The following is a 23246-nucleotide window of genomic DNA, read 5'->3' on the forward strand; positions in this document are numbered from 1 at the left end:
AGGAGTGTGCATGAATAAATTTTTGATCGACCTACTCGAAACTTTATGAATAATTACAAGTTCCATACATCAAATGTTTTTCAATTTCTTACGCATGCGTTTGATTTTTTATTCGAATTATTGAATAATCGCATTGTGTAGGTTTAGAAAATCTCGAAAAATATGCTATGCAATTTTTCTCGAGTGTAATATTGTTGTGCAAGCCGCGTCTACGATATTTTATTTAAGCATTAATCACGAGGAGGAGCCGTTTCAGACCGTTGCCGCGTGTTTCGCGAGACGTTTTTTCAATTTTAATATAAAAGGGTGGGAGACGCGAGTCTGTGAATTTCTCTCAGTGCTGCAGAAGTATAAGTAGGATGGTTCTGCAGAGGGAGGGACAGACTTCGAGAAGAAGAGGGAGAGAGAGAGAGAAGGAGAGAGGGTTGATAAACGGGGTGCGAAATACTCCTGGATAATTTTGAACCTGCTCTTTGGACCTCAACTGTCATTTCACATCCACTAACGCACACCAACCCCTTTGGCACTTTCGGTTGATTTCACCGTTCAAAGTTTTCGCCCTTGTCGCCACTCCATACTCCCTTATACATATACGTATACATGTATATGCCTTCCCCGAAAACCAAAGTAATTCCCGTAACTTTGTGCGGGAAAACAGGATTGTTAACCATAAAAGGGATGCGAGGCGGTTCGGAATTGAACTTTTTTTTGTTGTACGGAGAGCCGGTGAAATTGGTAACTGTAGGATATAGCGCGGGGTGGAGGGAGAAGAGTTGAAAGCTCCCCGGAATCACTAGTCTTAATTGCCAATCGCACCAAACTAATCCCTGCTCCGATTTATTCGACTCTTTTTTACAATTTTTAATTTTTTTTTTTTGTTCTCTCTTTCTTGTCTCTCTTAATCCTCTTCGTTTGTAGTTTTTTTTTCTTCATTTCCGAGCTCTTCGCGTTGTTAGACATATCTAAGGCTATCTTCTAAATTGGTATAAAAAAACAAAAAAAAACAAAAAAATAAGTAGCAAAATGAAAATGATTCTCCTCGTTTAGATCATAAAATAAGAAAACATTGAAATTTACGACCTTCCGCGACGTATACGGACTGAGTTCTGGAAATAAATGTTATTGATTAGGACTCGACCTTAGTTGTACTTTACTGCGTTGTTCCTTTGTTTCGTCTTTCCTTCTTTCCTTGTCTCCTCCTCCTCCTTCGCAGCAGCAGCAGCAGCATCGTCCCAAGTACGACCGCCACTCCGTGCTAATGTCAAACCCTTGTATCACGGGGAGGGGGTGGGAGGGAAGAGAGACGGAGATACATCCCGAAGGAGATGAGGAGATGAGGAGTGAGTCGAGACGGCGAAGGAGGTTGGACGGTTGGGTATAGAAGGGGGGCAAGGAACACCCTCCGGAGGAGCATCTGGCCGGAACCCCTTGTCTTCCTATCTCGTGTTCGTTGAGCTTCCTCGGTTCCCGAGTTCTTCTTCTCCTTCTTCTCCTCCCTCTCCTCCTCCTGCTCCTTCTTCTTCTTATTTTTCTTCTCCTCCGAGCCGCCCATTAGTTCAAGGAGCACTTTTGCGAAATGTCGATAATTGCATTTTTTCCTTGCCGATTAATTTTTCCCCCACTGTTGCTGCCGCTGCTGCTGCTTCTTCTTCTTCTTCTTCTTCTTCTTCTTCTTCTTCGGGACGCCCTACCGTATTTATTATAGGACTCGCTGTTCCGGCTCGGACTGCACCGAAATTCCTCGTCGTACGTGTAATTATTATGATTTAATGTATACGCGCGAATGCGACACCCACTCGCATACCATGATTCACAGATAAACCGAACGTAATTCTTGCCCCCCTTCTACTATTCCGCACATTATTATACTGCGGATTTCCCTCATCGGTTTGCCCTTTCGTCGTGCTTAACGATTTATGGGACGTACGGTAGGGTTGAAAAAGTTTTCAAACAAATTGGCGATGACACGAAACATTCAAGAATCGTTTATAAAACTCGCATATTTTAATCGGTAGACACCACCGCGTTATATGTCGACTACGTCTGCAGAAATATTGCTCGTTTTTCTACCATCGTTTCACCGAAAAATTAAAATTTAGATCGAACAATGTATTTATTGCCTAATCATAGGTTTATCATCCTTTTACATTATAATGATTGCACAATACATATATATATATATATATATAATATATATATACATATATATTGAATTTTTTTTTTCTTACTACCGAGCTCAGCTGAAAAATTTGTTTACGGCAGATGTTTCGTAGGAGAAATAGTGCAATAAAATACAAGCCAGCGGATTTTAACGTCTGCTTTGTGATGCGCGAATAGCGCAGACACTTTGCCTACCTATATTAACCGGTTTCTTTGCTCGACAATCCCGCAATGTATCGCAGGCAATATACATACATACACGCATCCATACGTATCTTATACTCGGCGTAATATACAAACAATTGTGACTACATATTACGGTAAGCGGGCAGCACTGCGCCACCGCGAGGCATGAGAACATGGTAACCTTTGAATAAAATATGCCTGTACGTACACCGTAGCCGTATTACACGCTTTCATTAATTATTACACTATATTACAATTAACGACGCGTATCGTAATACAAGCAGAATATAACAGACATCGCTCCGTCTAATTATCCACGCGATTATCGAGCGATTAACCATCCATTTTATTCTTTAAATAATTAATTGACCGTTATATGGACCAAGTATCTGCGGTCGGATATTATTATTGTTGTTGTTTTCATTGTCATTATCATTGTCAATATCATTATTATTATCGTCATCTTCGTCGTAATCGTCATTATCGTTATTATTATCGATTAGTCATTCGGTGTACGAAAATCACACGAAGCAGTAACTAACTTCCTTCCGCAGGGTGAGACGGGCTCTTGCCGCGTTTGAGGTAGATATGTTTTGTCCGAAGCATGGAACGGAGTTGAGTAACAATAATTACGATTAATTTGCCCCTTTTAGTCGGGCTCCAAAGGGCCGACTTCCCTGTCGGACTGGAGTAGAAGAGGTGACCTGGCACCCGGCAATGCACCTACACCTAAAGTACTGTACTTTTACCCGGAAACGAGTACCCAATTACGAATTAACAAGCGGCCCCTTTCAGATGTTAATCAGGTTTTATTTAAAGCTCGCCTTGGTTCGTGCCCAAAACTCTATTAAAGCTGTTGCGCCGCTGGTTTATCAACGCGGGAATGACGCGAATGCTTCGAAGGGTTGCAGGATCATGTATCGTGGTGTTGTTTTATGCGTTGGATCGATTCCTGTTTATACGACATTATAATATTGCGCATAATGTTTTACTCGATCCTCTGTTACTTTTTCGACTGCGTGCCGGACTAGTTATACCTAATGTTAGGTAATCGGTGTCGTTTTGTTGTATAACACGGCAACGGAACTTGATTACATTATAATCTTGATATGAAAATACACGAGCAATATCACACCGCGCTTTTTGTACGCCCGGAAAGATATGACAATGAAATTTCTTAATACAAGTCGGTTCAACCGCGACTTTTGATATCCCATGGAGGGTAGAATTTTATTCTTGTTTAAATTATTTCAAATGGAATCGCAGACCTTGAATATAAATTCGCCATTCGGGTTGCGAAAATTCTCTTAATTTAATTTCACTCCATTTATTTTTATTCAGCTCTAAAAATTGCAGAAACATGAAATTTTTGGTCTATCCAACGTTAGTCGCGTTGCGGTTTTTTCGTCTATAAAATTTAAGCTACTTTTATACAGGAAACTGGTTTCAGCCACGAGCTGCGCTTCCGTAATACACGCATATATACTTGTACGATTCGATTATATTTTTAGCCCGAAATGTATACGTGTAAAAAAGTGAACATTTCTGGGGGTTTCTGTTTTCTGTTTAGCTGTCATTTCACCGCGGCTTTTCCGTGAATCTGGTAAATCCTGATTTTCCGTTTTTCAATTAAGGGCAAAAGGTGTACGTGGCCTTGGAAGAATTTGACCGTGGAACAATCATTCGTAAATCATCTTTGAGAAAGACAAAAATATGTAACAAATTTCAACTCAAGTATGCATACAGTAGAATATTTCGTATATTTTTCGGAAATAAAAAATTGATCTTTCCTTGCTGAAAAAAGGTGAAAAAAAAAACAACCGTCAGCGTAATCAATGACTACGAAGAAATTTCTCGCATAATCAAACATCCTCCGAAAGAAATTTATTTTCCACCACTTAAAACTCGCCCGCCCAGCGTATAACTTCGTCCTCAAGAGTCGACACTTTGTATACTTATACTTGACGCGAGGTCTCGTTCCTTTTCATCTTTCTCTCTTTCTTTCCTTCTTTCATTCTCTCCTTCTATCGGCAAGATCATAGGAAATCAGCTGCAAAAGTCTGTCTTTCTAGTCTGTAAATCTAAAGCTAAGCGCGAGTTACACGTACCTAGAGATGCCTACGTATATTTAATCCAGCCGTTCGGCTGACAAGAAAGTCGAAGAAGGGAAAAAAAGATCTTCCATAAATTCCATTTCTTAAGTATCGGCTGCGGCCGTCGTCGTTCAGAGTCCCGACCGATCCCTTAGATGCTCCCCAATTCTAACACCATCGTTAGGTAAATCTTTCATCGTTTTCACGCAGTTCAAACACGTGGTACGTTAAGACGCACGCCGCACGCGTATACATACTTATATATTTTAATACATACGTCATTCTGCACTTCTGCGGCAATTTGATAAACAGTAGATGCAGGTTGTATGGGTATCGCGATACCTCGACTCCTTGACTGTATATTCACCGGATAACGCAAAAAGAACATCGCTAAAAAATATTGTAATATAAATTCTCAACGAGTTAAACAATCTGTTAAACGTGTAATAAACCGCGCATATAGCGTCAAAGTTGAGAAGAAAATGTTTGAGAAAAAACCCCCCCAAAAAAAAAAACGATAATTCGAACGACGTTTATTTTCCACGCGTAACCGCAATTAATTTTTTCCCCTCCTCCATCTTTTTTCGTCTCGCTTTTTTAGCCCCGTCTCAGATATATTGTATATTTTAATAAACGGTTTTTACAACTTGTTGGGTTCTTTTATTTCTCCCTTTCGTTAATTCTTTTCTTTTCTTTTTCTCCCAAGCTTTGGGCAGGGTGCGTTACAGATTGTATATTTTACTAGGGTGAATCACTGTACTATCAGACAGCACCACCACCGGTAACAGCAACTACCAAAGAAAACGAAACGCGGCTGACATGACGATTACACGATAACCGCCAAGAGTTTAGTATATGCTAAAGTTCCGGTTAGCTTCGAACGTTGAGACGAAAAGAGAAGAGTAGAGAGGCTTTCGTCTACGTACGCATCGTCACACCGATTGCCTTCTCGACTCCTCCGGCTAGCGGTGGTAGTAGTGGTAGTAGTAGTAGTAGTAGTAGTAGTAGTAGTAGTAGTAGTAGTAGTAATAGCAGTAGTAGTGGTGGTAGTACCTACTAGCAACTCCTGTTAGCTACACTTTAGTTTGAATTTAGTTGGCGACCGCGTCGCGCCGGCTTCCTCGATACTTCTAAATATCTGCCCGCTGTTTTCACTAGGAAGATGAACCTTTCGCCGCGGTTCCTCGGATATTGTCGCCGATCCGCAGGCCCGCTGATTCACGTGTCTCTCGACGAAGTATACGAGTATTAATCGCAGACACTTTGTCAGTTGAAATTTGCCGCGAGTCTAACTTCAGTCGAGTAGCGATGCGAAGGTTTCGTTTTAAAGTGAGTGAGTCAGTGTGCAAGTCTCTCCTCGTACAGTGACTTTTTGGAATTTATCTTGTGCAACAGTGCCGGGATTGCAGAGAGTTGAAATTTGGATGCCAACTTTCATCAACTTCTCCCACCAGAATTGGCTTGCTTGGGAATACCGCGTGCTATGGGTAAGCTGCACTCATCGTCAGCGACACCGTGTGCTTCGTACTTGTTTCATGCTTGCGTACGAGCTATAAATGTTTAATCGCTCAACGCCTGCCGGCTCGTAACTTCTGCAATGTCGGGCAAATTTTCACCTTTGAATGCAAATCGAGTCAGAGACACGTTAGCAGGTTATATTCTATTCGCGATGGGAAAACGTTCGCTCCTAAGTTTTCTCATTTGAAAAAAAACAATTCCCGTTTTCGAGGTTGAAGGAATTACTATTATTTGTTTTATTTTTCTTTTTCTACTTCATTACTTCACTTTTAATCCGTCGGTTATACTCTTGTTATGTTATAGTGGTGGAGGTAGTTTAAACCAATATTTATGCATTTTTCTTTTCAACGTTGAATCGTGCGTAAAGAGAAAGTTATCGCCAGGCATATTGGATGTATTGCAAAATTATTGCACACCACGAAGTAAAAGAACGCAATTAGGTTTTTAACACCGTATGTTCGGGACGTGTATATGATACTTTTCGCGAAGCTATAATTATTATTGTTATTCTTAGAAGTGTCTTACAAGGATATGTTACCCACGTATATCTCTGATTGACTCATAGACAGTTTCCATCGAATTAGGAAATTTTTGGGCATACGTATGATCACGGTAAATTTTATTGGTATTTATGTTTATTATTATTGTTATACTGTATCATCTATTCTTGATGATTTTTCTCGTGTCCATGACGCACCGGGAACAGAAGTAGAAAGAGAAAAAGAAAAAGATAAACCATGACTAGATAACACGTCACTGGCATGTCCACGAATCTGGATATATGTATACGTACGTATAGATATCTTATATAAACTATACCGACCTTTATACCATGAATTTATCTCGAATTTAATTCAATCATCACGTCGTGTCGATCAAGGCAATGACACAAAACTGTTTAACGTGCGTTTTTCACAAGGTTGCATGTGCAGGCTGAAACTGCGACGTCTCGTTTATTCTCTATAGTCTTGCGGTGTGAGGAATTGAACGTCTTTTCTTCTTCTTCTTCTTCTTCTTCTTCTTCTTCTTTGCACGTGTTCCGTCTTAGCGATTGTGTTTGCTTGTTCAGTAACACCGAAAGATACAATGCTCCAAGGAAACCTGTAAGAACGAGTCCAAGTTTGTACAAGAGTATAGTCAACGGACCTCTTCCAGGGATTCTGCTGTAATATCTTCCGGTTAGTTTATATATATATATATATATAAACGTGTGTGTACTTGTATCGAGTAATTATACACATTCGTGGGAAAAATTCATTCTGAATTTCATTAACGAGACTGCCGACGCGACGTGCCGCGTGCGAGGCGGAAATTCTATTCACAATATACCCGCTTCTGAAAGTCGTTCCGCACCGACGGTATAAGATTATACAGTTACTAGTAATATATCTCGACGATTTTACTCGCTCTAATCGATTAGAAATTCTTGGGATGAGCGCGCAATTTACACACTCACGTGTACGTTACACTCGTACATCTGCACTCGACGTATATTCATCGAAATGAGGGAATCATCGAAAGTGAACTCAAAATTTGTACATCCCAATCTGTTTTCGTCGTAGGATGTTAACTTCGTCTGGCATGATCGTGACTCGGGATCTGACCCTGATAAAAATTTGAGTGGTTATACCGTTCTTGGTTAATCGACAACTTCCGGTTCTTCTTTTTATTTTGCAAATATGTGTGTGTGTGTGTGTGTGTGTACGTATAGTACATCGGCAAGATGTACGGAATAGGATCGTGTGAGTGCATATTTACACAATGGTTAATCTTATACCGGTGACGCTTTTATCTTGAGGAAAAAGTACCGCACAGAATCGTTCGACGAGAGGACGATATAATACAGCAGGTCAGAATCGTACGGGAAACAGGAATTCCGCCTGCTGCTCTTCGCGAAACGGATAACTGGTTTTCCCATATTCCATTTTGTGCGAAGGAGGTCCAAAGATTTTGCTACTGCAGCGATCGATCCTACTCATATTCTAGGCGTTCACTCACCGATTTATTCTATAAACGAAACAACGAAATTATACGAAATTACGAATGCGATGAGTCGATCACGGAATATGACGAGTTTCCTTAATTTTGCAGTCCTTGTCTTATTTCTGCATTCCTTACTTTCACGACTGATTCCTGGAGTATTCATATTTTAGCTATCACGAAAGACTTTTATCCACGGATAAATTACAAGTTCGTATACATGTTAATCGATAAATCGTAAATTCATTCGGTACAATCTATGTTATACGTATCATTGTGTATAAAGTTAGTTTATTATTTATGCGAATGAGAGAATTATGATTTTTTTGCTTATGAAATTTGGAAAAGATTTGTTATAAAGTCTTGCTGTGGTTGTCTGGAAAAAAAAAATTACTGCACACTCGAATATTTTGGGCGAGTTGATTATCTAGATGAGTTTTTTTTTCTCTTTGTTTTTTGGTGTTATATTAAACAGTCCGAACAAATGTACCATGCGAAAATTCGGTAAAGGTAAGAATCTGTTTCTATGAGTAGAAGTTCGTTCCTCCGAAGGTGGATGATGTACGCAGTATGCCTGCAGTCGTGCGTCGGAGGAATTCCTGATGAGTATTTGAAAAATGCCGGCACCGATCGCGTCAGCGTCGTCAAATTCCTGTGTAGAATACATGCGTATATATATATATATTATTCAACTTGAGTCAGAGCCGCCGATTTATCGTAACGAGCTAATAAAAAAATAAATAATAAAAAGAAGAGGCCTGTGTAACGAAACTAACAAATCAAGGAACAGAGACGACGAAAGTATTGTATTCACTGTACACATCACACTGATCAGAGTGTGTACCTGCGCTAATCACGATTATCGCCTTATCCGGCTTTTGAATCAGCTGCTGAAGATGAAAGGAAGCGCTGCCTTCGATACTTTTTCTTTTTCTACTTTACGCGCACCAAGGTACAGGTACTTTTTTCCCGACGAATCTTGAATGATCAGCAGAGCTGTGTGCTTTCTTTGCGCCTCGTTTCATTTCGTTTGACGTTTCAATCACTTCCTGTACTCGGGACATAAAGATATTCCGACTAGGCGATGCCTGGACGAACGCCTGATCGGTGAGATGGAGAGATGAAAAAATTACCGGGAGAGCTGCCGAAAATCGTTGTGATCAATTGGCCTCGGAGCATAACTTCGAACAGTCGAGAAAATTTTTATTCTTATACTCGACCTTTTTTTATCCTGCGATCCGCCGAACCGTTGCCGGGAACTTTTCAATTTGTACAAATATTGACCGGTGGAACCCAATTTAAAAGTTAGATCTTTGTCTGACTATGTATATATATATTATATATATATATAATATCGCAGGATTTGAGGCTGCCGTTTAACGAGGTCAGAGTCGTGACCGTAGGACCCTTCGAGTTCTTACCTGTACTTTAAACTTTGCGCTGCAGTTTAGTCGGCTTCCAGACTTTTACAAAAGCTCTCAAACGGCGTCGCGGCTTCGATGCTTCGTCATTTCAACCGTCGTATCCGTTCCCAAAAAATTCTTTCTACCATTAAGTTAATCACGGTTGGAGAGAATTAAACAAATTATCATATCGTTGTCTTGAAAAAAATTATCAATTACCGAGGATCAATTATTATACTGTAACGATCTCGACGTTACAGAGAAAATAAACAGGTTCGTGAGCTAATGAAGCGAATTAACAGGCAGCGAAATTAAAAGGTGGGGAAAAAATGGTTTAATGGCAACGCATGTTTACAGTTTAAACTCTGAAATAAAACTTTCTTTTACAATAATACGGGTTGACGAAGAAACCGTATTTTTTTGGTATCATGTGAAAGCTTAAAGCGTCTTTTATCTACGATGATTACTAGATCAGAAAAGAGGGGGCCACACGCATGATTTCATACTTTGTAAAATACACTAAATGTAAATTAATATCGTTGACGTTTGGTCACGATCAGTTCAAAAACGAAGTTTTTCCAGAAAATAACCCATGCAAGTGTAACTGTAAGACTGTTTTCCCAATTTGTCGGAGGCATCTCGAAGCCAGTTGTCTTGACCTATCCTAACCAAACCTCGCCTACATCCAGTCGACGTACTCGCGAATGGCTAATCGCAAAGCTGGTGGGCGCAGCAAATAGCCTCGATGAAAAGCATCGCGTGGCAATATTCCCAAGTAGTAAAGATAGCAGTAGAGAGGACAGTGAGGCAGTGAGCGATGCGAACAGTAATAGGGGCCCCTTGAAGATGCTGCCTCAAGGCTCGGTGTTAAGGATGGTTGTTGGATGGACGAATACGAGGGAAGAAGGATGCGGGTCTCAATTTTGTACGAGTTTAAGTCAATTTAGCCTCGGTTCAATGGTTCTTCTTCTTCTCGTTTCTTCTCTCGTCGAGTTTGTCGACCGTCTGATAATTTCTCGTGCATGCAGGTTTACGCATTTCTATTTTCATACTGGGTATGTTGCAGAAATTCGCGTCATCGGCGTCATTTCGGACGCCGCTGTTTTACGGAGAATCTTGAAAATTGTATGCACGAAATCTTATACCCACTTATGTTGTAGTATATACATATAAGTAGAGAGAAATTGTGTTGAAAAAAGAATCTGCTTCTCACTCTCTCTCTCTCTCTCGCTCCTTACATCCGTCCGCTTTACAATAACTCGACTCGCACACAAATATCAACACGCTGCACGTGACTCACGCTGCATGGACCCGTAATTGCGTTGGTACATCCTCGATGCTTGAGTAATATGCAAATGAAAAGGTCTGAAGTTTCCGGGCATGCTAATTCGCTCGACCCTTCGCAACTCGGCGGGGGCCCTCTGCCATCTCGAAAATTTTCCAACACGCTCGCCGGAAAATTCGTATGCTAATTTATGTGGTTTCTAGAAAAAGAAGAAAACAAATAGACACACACATACAAACGCGCGCGAGCGCGAGCTCTGCCTTCGGATAGTCGTCGGTACCCGTCAATTTGTTGCATCCACTCGAATTTTCTTACAACGAATTAATCGAAACACTTTTTACATGCATATCTACACACTCGCATCTCACATCTCTCGCGTATATGAACTATAATGAATCAATCAGCTTTTTTGCGACTGCAGCCACGAATCTGCGGTAGTAAGAGACCTCTTTTTTAATCATTAATTCTTCACTCGGCACTTGAGAAATATAGGGGAATGGGAAAAGGATGTTTGAGCAGTAAAAAACTGGAATCACGAAATATCAAGCAAATTCAATTACACGATATTGTATATATATATATGTATATAATTACCGAAATTATGTCGATCCTTGTGGCGAATTATTCTATGCTGCTTCTGCCCGTTTAAATCTGGGAAATAAAAAAAGGGGGCAAGAAATACATTGACGTCATTTACGTTGCATAACTAAATCTCTTTCTTTCTCTCTCTTTCTCTTTCTCTCTCACTCTCTATCTTCGTCTTGAGGAATATATAACAACGATATAATTGGGGAATTCGCAAGAGTCGTACAGAGAGACGTTGAACTTCGTTAGAGAGGACAACCAGCTTATGATCTCATTCCGGCCTCAAGCTCATACGTGCACGTATAGATACGGTGCGTAAGTGTGTGTGTGTATACTACATATATGTATAGAAACGCAAGCACATACGAGGGTATTTTCAGGGATTTTATTTCCACGCGAGAAGAGAGAAGAGGGCACTTCATTTTCCGGTTGATGGTATCGTGGAAATATTTTCGCGACCGCACCCGTCGCGCGGCACACAAGAAGCGTGAAAATAGCAAATTGGTGTAATAATTTTTGCGGAAGAAACGTACAATTTTCGGAAGTGACAAGATAAAATTATGACAACGGTTCGCTGCTGCTGCTGCTGCTGCTGCTGTCTAGTCGAGAGTCGCAGAAAGTCTGAGATTTCTTTTCCCCTTTTTCCCGTGGACTTTCTTTCCGCGTTGCGGCCATTCGGTCCATGCGCTATTTCGTCCTTTCGGTCCCTTTTCACCCCGCTTTTTTCCCCACAAGCACGCGTCTTTAAGGGCGTAGAAAAAAACAAAAATAAAAAATTTCCCTCGCTTATTGCAATGCGAGAGAGAACAGCATAGGAGGAGGATCTCAATGATCATCGATTCCTCGATCACGTTTTTAGCTCCTGCGGGCGTCTCGCACATGTTCGAAGATATCCGAGCTTAATTCGGTACCGTCGGCGATTTATTACGGGAAGAAATTGAGATAATTCGCTGTCACGCAGCTGTTAATTTTAAATACTCGCTCGGCCGGAAGTCGTTCATTATCTATCCGACCAGCTATACGATAATGCACATAAATACATACATACTTTTGCATCCTGCTTGTGCAGCTTACAACAGCGATCGACGGATAGTTTTGCCTTGAGGAATAATAATTCTTTTCTGTATCATGTATATTCCTTATTCTCTCTCTACTTCTATCTCTTATTCTTTCGTGATAACCGCCGGTGGCGAAAACACGCGATGTGAATACCGAATGAATTAAAACTCTGTGCGAGGATATTTCTATACTGGAAGACGAGAAAAAAAAAAAATTAAAACAAAAATAAAAAAAAAAAAAGGTGGAAATGTCGAAACAAGTCGGTCGTTAATTTCTTCGCCTGAATGAAAGATCTCGCGGTTAATTAGAAAGAAGTGAAAAAAGAAAACAGTTATACTCGATTCGATGAACAAAGGTTGGCCCTCGAAAATCTGTAAGGGCTTGTATACGAAGTGAACACGTACCTGTGTATTTGTACATGCCGAATGGCTGTGTTGTGTACCTTTGGTAAGAAGGGAATTGGAACGAGACTTTTTTTTTTTATCTCAGTTACACGGATTCGCGATTATCTATTTATAGGGGAAAATAAGAGAAAGCCTGTGTGTACAAGAAGTCTAGAAAAGCGTCAAAGTGGAAAGGACATAAATTAGTTCTTATCTTAATTGTGTGTGGCTCTAACGTACAGCTCCACATACTCGTGCGTATAACGACGAAAAATCAAAGACAAATTTAACCCCGCGGCCAAGTCGCGAGATGATAGATAAAGTCGCACCGTGTGTGTGTTTGTATATACACATGTAAATGTATATGTATATGATTGTTTGAATTTTGTTTGGGTCGAGCGTTTTATTGCCTCGATAATCGAATACTTTCCGAGCTTATCTTGACGTTAACTTATATACGGACTGCGGTAGTAGAATTGCCTCGTCGGTATAATTGCTTTTCAAATCTTTTGACAATCCCTTTTTTTCTCACGTCAATTTCCGTTCTCTCTCTTTCTACGCGCGCTCGTTCCGCGTGTAGCGGTTACGTATGGATTATACCTAGATTCGCAAATCTTTCTCGAGTCGTATCTCGAAAGATCTTTGCAGCTTGTCAAGATTAAACGCGACTGTCACTCGTGAGACGAATCGCGCTACGGTGACGTCATATTGTAATTAAGTAATCAAGCGCGGAACACGTGCAACGGGTTTGATTTTAATCGAGTCTAACGTAAATTTGTTGTGTAACTCGAGAGCCGAACTTCCCTGCCATCGCTATGCTAGGCGTGCGATATACGTACCTACATGTACGGTGTATTCCTCCCCTTATACCTACGTAGGTACAGAGTTAGCGATCTGCGGAATAGCGAACGAGAGGAATATTGTTCCTCTCAGCCCTGCTGAATACTAATTATCCGATTAGCGCGAGGCGTTGTCCTATATATCGATAATACATACATATTATACGTATTTTGGAAAAGCCACATAGCTTCGCGTATTATATGAATTTTCGATGAGCCGCGCAAAGTCATAAATCCAGGCTCGCAGCCGGCCGAGGGTGATTTTCATCCCCTGTCGCGTGGTATTCATTGAATTTAATCTTTTGGCAGATATTTATAACTTCCGATGAAAACGGAATGGATTTTTAGGTGTATACACGCCTGTATAGGTACAATTATACGTGTATAGGTATACAAAAGGAAATAGATCGATCAATTACACCGTACAGATTTGAAAAGTAAAATTATTATCCCGCCTAGGCGCCTCGGTGCCGCATATCTAACGTACATGTACAAATCGCGCGATCTTTCAATTTCGAGATTACGAATTCCGCGGGAAACATCCGCAGCTCGTTGTTCTCGGTTCGTATTCTGGTTAACTAAGAAGAAGACGATAACGGCACGTAACTTCCTGTTTGTCTTTCAAGTCACGGGAGGAAGTGAGAGGGAGAGAGCGAATGAGTGGAATTGCGTATAAGCTAGAAGCTTCGTAGGTGTACGTTTCAACGAAGCCGGTGTCGGTTCGATATAATTTTGTGATGCGTGCTATGCGAGTTTGAGTCGCGGTTGATCAGCGTTAAGGAAAAGAAGAAGAGAACGACAAAAAAGGAAAACAAAAAAAAAAAAACAACAAAAAAAAGGAAAAAGAAGTTGTGTTTTCCATTTGTGTTACAGTTCCGTTTCGCTGGTCTCGCTGTGTTGCCAAATAATTCATGACTCGAAGTTCTTCCTCTCCGTTACGCCGTAACGGCCGCGTGGTCCATTCGTATCCGATGTTTAAACGCTGCTTGTGTGCCTTTGTGGGTATTATTACCACTCCTTCGATCCAGGTATTCGATCGTGAGACACCTTCTGAACCGCTATTTATCTCCATTCTATCCTATTTCATCCGCCGTTCGCCTCGAGGCTTTGTTAACGCGTATATACCTTGTGACGGCGTAAGATTCGTGTTGTGTTATCGTATACCTGTTCGCCGCGTCGTACGTCATGAGAAGAATTCAATCTTCGAATATCCTTGATTCCCACGCCGCTGAATCGTACGTTACCTGCACTGGTCACGGATATCTTACATTTACACGCCGATAAAACGATGTTGAAGATAGTTACGCTGACGCGACGTGACGAAACGGTGAAACGAAAATCATCGTTTAACCACGTTTTCACGACACGTGTATGAGTGCAATAGTTACTAAAAAAATATTTGTGTCGTTACGAAAAAGGTTCAAGTATCGTCGATGTGATTATCGTTGCAAATACTACATTTTCTGTTATTGCATCATGTAATCTGTACGTATTCGCTAAATTTTGTTTCAGTTGAACAAGGGATTAGAATTAATTGATTGTTCCAACAATGTAAAATTAATGCTACAGTTTAAGTTAGTACAAGTAAATATAGTACGAGATACGGTAGTGAGAGAAAAAAAATTACACATATATCTGAAGAATATGTAACAAAAACCTCTGTTTATCCTTGTCAGACTTCAGTGTCTTAATGTAGAAAAGAATAAAGCTTGGAAGATATGAGAAAATGTGACATACTTGCTGTAGGAGAGGAAAATTTTTACATCGTAGATTAAAGATCATCTATTCATTGTGAAATGCTACAATTCCTCAATACAAGAAGAAGCTCGCGAAAGACTATAATGTTTAAAAAAAAATAAAAATTTAAATTCACCTAATTACATTACGACTCAAATTTGTGAATATAATCGTACGACCTGAATAATTATCTTGGATTATTCCACGGATTTATCGTAGAGTTATCTAAAAATCGATGTTTTCCAAAGGTCTTTCTTTGGACGCCACGCGATTGCTGAATCATAGTTTGGCCTGCATTGATACAATACATTAGATAGCGGGTATTCCTTTCTTTCTCTAACGGCGCGTGCCGCGATAGCAAAATAATAAACGACAAGTCGACTGTGAATATTAACCTTCCATTGTTTAGCCGTGACAGCGATAAGCTCTACACGTATTACATATGTATATATGCATAAATGTATACATGTATACGTAAATGCCTTACTTTACCAGGCTGTAGGCTACAACTCTGCTTATCGCGTTTTCCCCAAAACACAGCTGTCCCCGACAGATTAACGCATTAGCTCGTACTTGTAATCGATACATGGCGTACCATTGCATATATGTATATATATATATGATGTACCGCATATGCGTAACGTGCCTGGAAAACTGGGCTCTTTATACTGGCTGTGGAAAATAATATAATTGATGACCATTGTTTTTGTATGTACTTTCAGATCACCGACGATACGGGCAGCCGATCTACGTATTCCCGCATCGAAATCAGTGTTGTAGAAACAGCTTGAAGATACGGGGATTCGATATAGTGAGAAACTAAAGAATAGGAATGAGAAGAAGATGATACGAGTAGTGACGAAAGTGAGAAATCGCGGTTGACAGTGCGAATGTATGAAGACAAAAAAAAAAGAAAAAAAAGAAAACGAAAAAAATCGGATGACATTTTCCTTCACGTTTCTTTTTTTCTCTCACTTTACCGCGTATTTCTTCATAAAAAAATTCTTCTCTTCGCCTCGCGTGTCTTCCTACACATATGTACGTTAGACGTACGTCCGAACGATGACGTCTCTACTGCAGAGGGATTATTCTTCGCAGAGAAAAAGGGAGTCGACGGGGAGCAACGCTTCGAGCTATTTGGTGGTGAGTGAATAGATAAATCGATACCAATCATCTCGCTCCATTTAAGCCGCTTATAAAGATGTTAGAATCAGATTAAGTGGACTCAATCGCCTTCGCGGATTCACACGCGGTCGATTGTCAAAGTACATCTAATTATCGTGACGAAATAGTTGAATTACTAGAAGATAAAATTCGTTGGGTAATTTATTAGGTACTTTTAAAGATGAAACAAAACGCCGCATGTGATATTATATTATGTTCAAAAGTGAAATAGCAATTATTTAATATTATTATTATTATTATTATTATTATTATTATTATTATTATTATTATTACCCTTCAAGTAATTTTAAAACTTTTTCGCCCCTCGCATAAACATGTATATATAATACATATACGTAGATATAGTTGTTCGTTTTATACATTGTGTCATTGTTATATATATACCAGCGTTGCCGCACGTTGCCTGCTCTTTTCCTCCCTAGTTTTATTGCAGTTTGTTTCTTTCCTTGAGTGTAGAGGACTTTTTCCATTTCTTTTCCTTTTCGTATTTCCTTTTTTTCTTTTCACTCTCGTCCCGCATTTAGATAATATTACAATATTCGTAGTATACGTGGAGGGTGCAATAAGAGGAAAGGTGCAGTATACAGGCTCGTGCGACACAAACACTGCATTGCAAACGAACACAGCGATAGGGTTTAAATTGTTTTATTGCTGGTGTATAGAGGATCGTAACGCCGCTCTGTACGGCCGGTATATATATATATATATATACAATATATGTATGTATAAAATATAAAATCTCTTGTTATTTCGTACATACTTTTTCGCAATATTCTGTAACTAGTATATACGACGTCGTGCTCTCGATGTTTCGCTAACTGTTCGGGAAAATTGTTCGGTGTAGCTACGCGTTATTGCACTTTGTTTCACGTTTCGTTGCGGCGCGTGGCGACGTTTTACCCTCTCTTATTTTCTAACAGGTATCTTCTTGCGATAGGCACGAATAAGTTGGATTTTATTCTTTGAACGAGACACGGACACATCGTGTGTGCAACATCTATAAATCTACCGTCTTGTATGTAATGTAATTTTTCTTCACGGATAGGTGAACGTGGATGCATACGGTGTATTATGTATTATACAGATACATGTACAATTGATACCTTGGAAACTTTCTATCTGCACGGTTCTTTTGGGATTCACTGCGTGGCATCTCTACCGTATCTGACATCCTCCTCCTTTTCCTCCTCAATCTCTTGTCAGAGGCGACGGGATGTTTTAAGAGGGATAAGGTGACATTTTCCATTTTCAACTCCCCCTTGCACGACCGGTTCGCCCTGAACGTGACCGATGACTTTTCCACATCCGTGTACACAATACACATGCATAGATTAGGGTGTAATAATATCCATGTATACACGATATACCTACAGTATTATGTTTATGTATGTATGTATACGCGTATCTACAGCTGCAGGGCTCTGCCATTTTAGGGTATATTTCGCGAGTGGTCTTGACTGCTAATGTAAATGCCGGCTGGGTGAAAGAGAGAGAGAGAGAGGGGGGTTAAAATCATATTTCATGAAAAATTAATGCATTCGAAGGATCCTTCTCATTTCCGGTCACGTCACGCCCCAACGGCGGAGAACAATTTTCAAAATTTGATTAATGCTGCAACCTCTTCTATCATCTCGTTATGTGCATAGATTATACATGTGGTTATGATTTTCGCCTCACTGTTTCAAAAAAAAATGTATACTCTTTTTCGATTCGGTCATTCGCCTTATTCGCGTGATAATCAATCAGCTTATTTCTGTTTATTTTTTTCTCCCTGTCCCAGCATTTAAAATGTTTTTTTATTTTAACTCTCCAGTTGCCATGTTAATAGTATTTTTTTTCATTGAAAGGTCGACTTATTTCATGTTTTCACCTTCATTTTCCACGGTATAGACAAACTGCAGGATAAGAAAAAACGTTAAATACGCAGTTACAAAAAAAAAAAAAATACGAGACACATGCGCTAACCGCTGCATTCCGTATGCAGTTATTTTGAAGCCTTCACGGGTTACTCACTTTGAAGAAGTTCGTTTTTGTGAATTTTCAATCAATTATATCGTCTGCAACGGGGATCGACGGTCGTTCGAAAAGGGCCGTGAGAAGGAGGGACGATTTGCAAGTTTTAAATTCAATTTGCATATTTCGCTCCTCGTGCATTTACTCAAAATAGTCTAGCAAGCCCTGCTCTCAGCGAATCTCCCTTCAAACTTTGGGAAATATAATTTAATGTTGAAATGCCGCAAGTTTATAAGCGCAAATAATTCTACCGCTATACGTATAGTAATTTATAGAAAATTTAAGTATATCTGATGGTCGAATAATCCAGATAACAGAGAAAAAACGCGATTTCGAGAAATGAAATGTACGAAGAAACGGTGAAGAAAATTTATAAATATAAAGACGGCAGAAAATTCACTGATATTCTCTGCTGGGCGTATATATTTTACCGCAAAGCGGCGGCCACGTGAGGATCTTTGGGTCGGTACCTACCTAAGACAGGCTGCAGATATATCTCTCAAAAGTTAAACTACCCTCCTTTAGAAAGTTAGGGGCGAGCACATCTCGCGCGGAGCGGCTCGAGGGATTTTTTTCCCTCTTTTTTTTTCCACGTTCCTTCTCTTCCTCTTTGCTCTTTCCCCTATGCGTGTATACAGGTATATCACGCGTTTCTTTTTTTTTCTTCCTTCCTTCCTTCCTTGCTCTTTTTGCTAAGCGAACATAAATTCTTGGTCCAATCAACTTAAAACGGTGCTAAATTATTTCCCAGCGCGTTACCCGTCATGGTGGTAAACCACCGACCCTTTTGGTGCTAAAAGTCAGTGCAAAATCTACGATAGACTACGATTTCAAATTATCCCGCGGCAGCAGCAGCAGCAGCTGAATCAGCCCGTCAGAATCGAGAGTCACGTCGTCGAATGGCCCCCAAGAGGCTGAACGCTGCCTTGTTTACGCGATTATCCGGTTGCCTCACTCGCAGGCGCTTCGAGGCTGTCACTTTACTTCCGACTCCCATCGTTCGTTCGGTTTCGAGCAAAAATTTCTTTGAAAATAACCAAAAACATTTGGCCGATTTTATCTGTTGTTTTCCATATACACACGTAAATTACAACGTTTCCTCCGCGCCGAGATCCTTGACGGATTTTAGAATTGGATAATTGGCGGAACTTGAATTGATCTTGCAACTTCGCGAGAATTTGAATGTACTCGTTATACAGAGTGAATTGCTAACGACAGAATGGCTATAGTTTAATGCGCACGCGTTACAAGCCGAGAGCAGTTGTTTGCCAGGGTAGCCAACCGTCATAAATTCGAACGACAGCTCGCCGCGATGTATTTAACCTGAAAAATTTTGACATCCGTCGGTGTTGAGCAGAACTTCCAGCGCCAACTGTCAAAAGTTTTGAAGTTGCGTTCGTGACGGTTGGCCAACCTGACGAACAACTGCTCTCGGATTGTAGCGCACGCGCATTCAATTTTTAACAGACGACGGATCATTCCGTCGTTAGCAATTCGCGCTGTACATGTGTATATTCATATTTGCAGATGTTTTGATCGAGTGTTGCTATAGCAATGTTGTACGTGGAGGTAGGTAATATCGATTCTCGGAGCAACACATTGGATACAAAATTGTGTCCTGCATCAAGTTTCCATGAGACTGAGCGATCTGTTCAACGCGTTACGACGATCTCGCGAGTGTTTTTCAAACTGGAATTGCTTGTATTTTGTTCTATTCTTTTCTCTAATCCCCTTCAGTCCTTATCCATAAATATTATACGATAACTATAGCTAACGACAAAGTGATACGGTAACGATCACCAACAGTATAACCCGTGCGACGCGTATTAGTATTTATCACTAGACTGACCGTTTATCATCGTCAGGTATCATATTCAATTTTCTCGAATCGTGTCACGTCGTGTGTAATACTTTATCGGATTTGTCCGGCGTTCATTTTATCGGATTAGATTCCCACGCGATCATTGCGCGATAATGTACCCAGCTCATTCGACGATCGATCCAAAACCCTCTCGATGGAAAATAAACACGCTTCTATTCTACTGACTCGGCATTGATAATATCGTCGGCCGCGATCCGCACGGTCAAACACCCTGACTGCACCTCCGTTTATCTCCGGTCACACACGGCTCGCTTATCAGCTGCATTTTTACACGCTCTCTGCAGGCCGTGTGTTGCATGCAGGTATCTTGGCCGGACAGCCAGGGTTCGGTTTCTGTGCTGTGACAGCTGAACAGGCTCGAAATTGTTGAAGAAAAACGAATTTGAAGTATCGTTGCATCTTTCATCGCGAAGAAAAATTAACAGCAACAAAAAAAAAAAAAGTTTGATTCCAAGGAAGGGAAAAGTATTCGGATCAGGAGTAAGGAAAAAGTTTCTCGTCCTTCAACGTAATGCAAAGGAGGAAAAAAAGGGAGTGCAAAAATGGATCCGAACAAAGTAATACGCGCTAATAGAAATTATCTCTCGCACTGCTTACCTATGTTATACAGGTATACTATAGGTAAGTAATGCCGAGGAACCGATGTATGGAGAAAAGTTTCGACGAAAGCGGTGTAGTTTTATCGTTCCGTACACGTAGTTTGGTCAGTACAGAACCGTCTTTTGTGAGAGCCACATGTCGCTAACCGGACGTTGAAACTTTATATAATGCCCATACGGCGTGGCGGCGGTACAAACAGGGCGCAGTAAATGTGGCCGTAATTACGGTGTAAAAATTAATAGTATACGTAACATTTTGGCCAGCAGAAGCAGGTCGAGGTTCAATTTTTTAACGTAGTAAGTTTCACAAACGTTTTCGAAAATTTAGTGAAAATCGGTGCCTGAATAATGCGGGCGAAACTGCGGTAATCCGTGAATTTGGTGCTTTAAAAAATACCCTTGCAATTTGAGCTTAGACTCGAGCGATACCGGGCGTCACGATTAAAGGCAAATTTTTTTCACCTAATCGTGAAAACGATCGCTCGTCTCGACGTTGAAAGAAGTTCATTGCTTACAGGCTGCCGCAGCTTGCACGATGCGTAATAGTCGGATGGAAAACAGATCTTAGACCTCGGGTCCTAAAAGCACACATCCAGACAAACACACACATACATCTGGCAGTGAGTTTAAAGCGTTGCACGAACGACAAAGTGACACTGTTACAGAAGTGTCTTCGAGTGAAAGGTTGAAAATTGCGTCGAAGGAAAAAAGAAAAAACTACCGACGGTTTCGAGCCGAAGTTGTGTTCTGGAAATTTTCAGACAGTGTTGTGCTGCGAATAGACGGTGAATCAAGGCGGTGTGATTATTCTCGTGTAATAGCTCGTCAGGCAGATGAGAAATAGAGAGAGAGAGAGAGAGAGAGAGAGAGGGAGAGAGAGAGAGAGAGAGAAGAGTCGGCAGTCTTGAGATTCGTCGCTGCCTGCGTGGAATGAAGGACTGGCAGGCAGGCCAATGAGTGAATGACTGCATACACGCGTTTATTGGACCTAATCTATTTTATTCGAGAGAATGAGTTTCAGTGAACCATTTTAATTCGAGTGTGCCTATAGTCGGTGTGCGTGGTCGGGCAGTTATGAAGTGCTCTCTCGGTAAGTTCTTCTCTTTCTTTCTCTCTCTCTCTCTCTTTCTTTCTTTCTCGCGCTATTTCTCTCTTGGAACAAAGTGAAGTGTGTGGTAATAAAGCTCGAGTGTTTTAGAAATATCATGACTGCTGTTGCAGGGGAACAAAGCGAATTAATTATAATCTACACTGTTGCTGATTCGACATGTCTTACGGCGTATGTATAATGTCATCTTTTTACACCCCCTATAAATAAATGTGTGTGCGTGTGTTTTTTTTCTTGATGTTTTTGCTCTATCGCTGGTACATCGATCCACGATACCTCGATGCTTCGATTATAATATTACATCTTCATGGAGAGAAAAAAATGATCAAATTTTACTTAAAATTTCTGGAAAAGAGGGACACATAAAGATCTTAGGTAAAAAACTAACCATGTCAATTATATTTTTTTATTTTTATAAATGCAACAGATTTTACAAAGTATATTTTACCAAAAAACCTGGCGTGTCTCTCGCTTTTCCTACAGTTTTTAGTAAAATCTACTTTTGTATTCTCTCCGTGTTCTTGGACACAATTTGTTCCGCAATTATTGCCGCGTCCAATGCAGATGATGCTTGTCCCTCGGATGATCGACGTGGTTTCTGCCGAACGTTGACGCTTCGATTGATCAATTGAAATGGGCGTGCGCGACCGTTTGGACCGTTGAATTCAAGGAGTTTCCAAGAGGGTCGAACCGTCGGTCATGTTCCCGGCTGATTGACCGTGTCGAATACTTATCTTGTTTTACTGTCCGTACCTCGATAATTTTAATTAAAAATTCGTCGTCAATTATTGGCAAACGGTGGAAATTTTGCCGAATTATAATTCAGCTGCATGCACGTGAATGCGGATTCGAATTTTCTCGTATTTCGTTTATTGACCCCTGCGGTCCTTCGTCCATCGTATTTCACCGGCTCTCGATAGATAGACTCTGTCCACACGACAAGCAATCATCTCAGCTAATTGCTAATTAGAAATTCCCCGCAGCAAGGAAGAACACAAACGTTTTCCATTAGAGTTCCTTCCCTTTCTCTTCTTGTACCTAGTATGCGTTATAATGTAAAGGTTGGTTGTACGGCACACAAGTCGTGTGTCTCTTAAAGTTTTCCATATACGTGTTCGTATCTATGTATGTATAGATGTATAATACATTGCCTACAACCGTAGTCAACCAACCGTTTCGGCTGGGGCTTTCTGGTTCAGTGTTCACATGAGTCACGCAAAGAACACCACAC

At 40.5% G+C, this 23246-nt stretch overlaps 1 protein-coding gene across 7 annotated transcripts in view; it reads left to right on the forward strand.

The window, feature by feature from the left end:
• Positions 1-23246, forward strand: part of LOC124307502 (protein sprint) — a 101725-nt gene that overhangs the window by 15018 nt on the left and 63461 nt on the right. For 4 of the 7 annotated variants that reach the window (XM_046769205.1, XM_046769207.1, XM_046769206.1 and 1 more), the window contains exon 2: positions 15951-16371. In XM_046769205.1, coding sequence (XP_046625161.1) covers positions 16291-16371 — 81 coding nt within the window. In that variant the 5' untranslated portion in view covers positions 15951-16290. Of the gene's footprint in view, positions 1-5819; positions 5927-15950; positions 16372-22145; positions 22187-23246 lie in introns of those variants that run through there. The other 3 variants (XM_046769213.1, XM_046769212.1, XM_046769215.1) reach the window with 3 other exon arrangements.

This window comes from Neodiprion virginianus, chromosome 6 (assembly GCF_021901495.1).
Source record: "Neodiprion virginianus isolate iyNeoVirg1 chromosome 6, iyNeoVirg1.1, whole genome shotgun sequence".
Taxonomy (NCBI): Eukaryota; Metazoa; Arthropoda; class Insecta; order Hymenoptera; family Diprionidae; genus Neodiprion; species Neodiprion virginianus.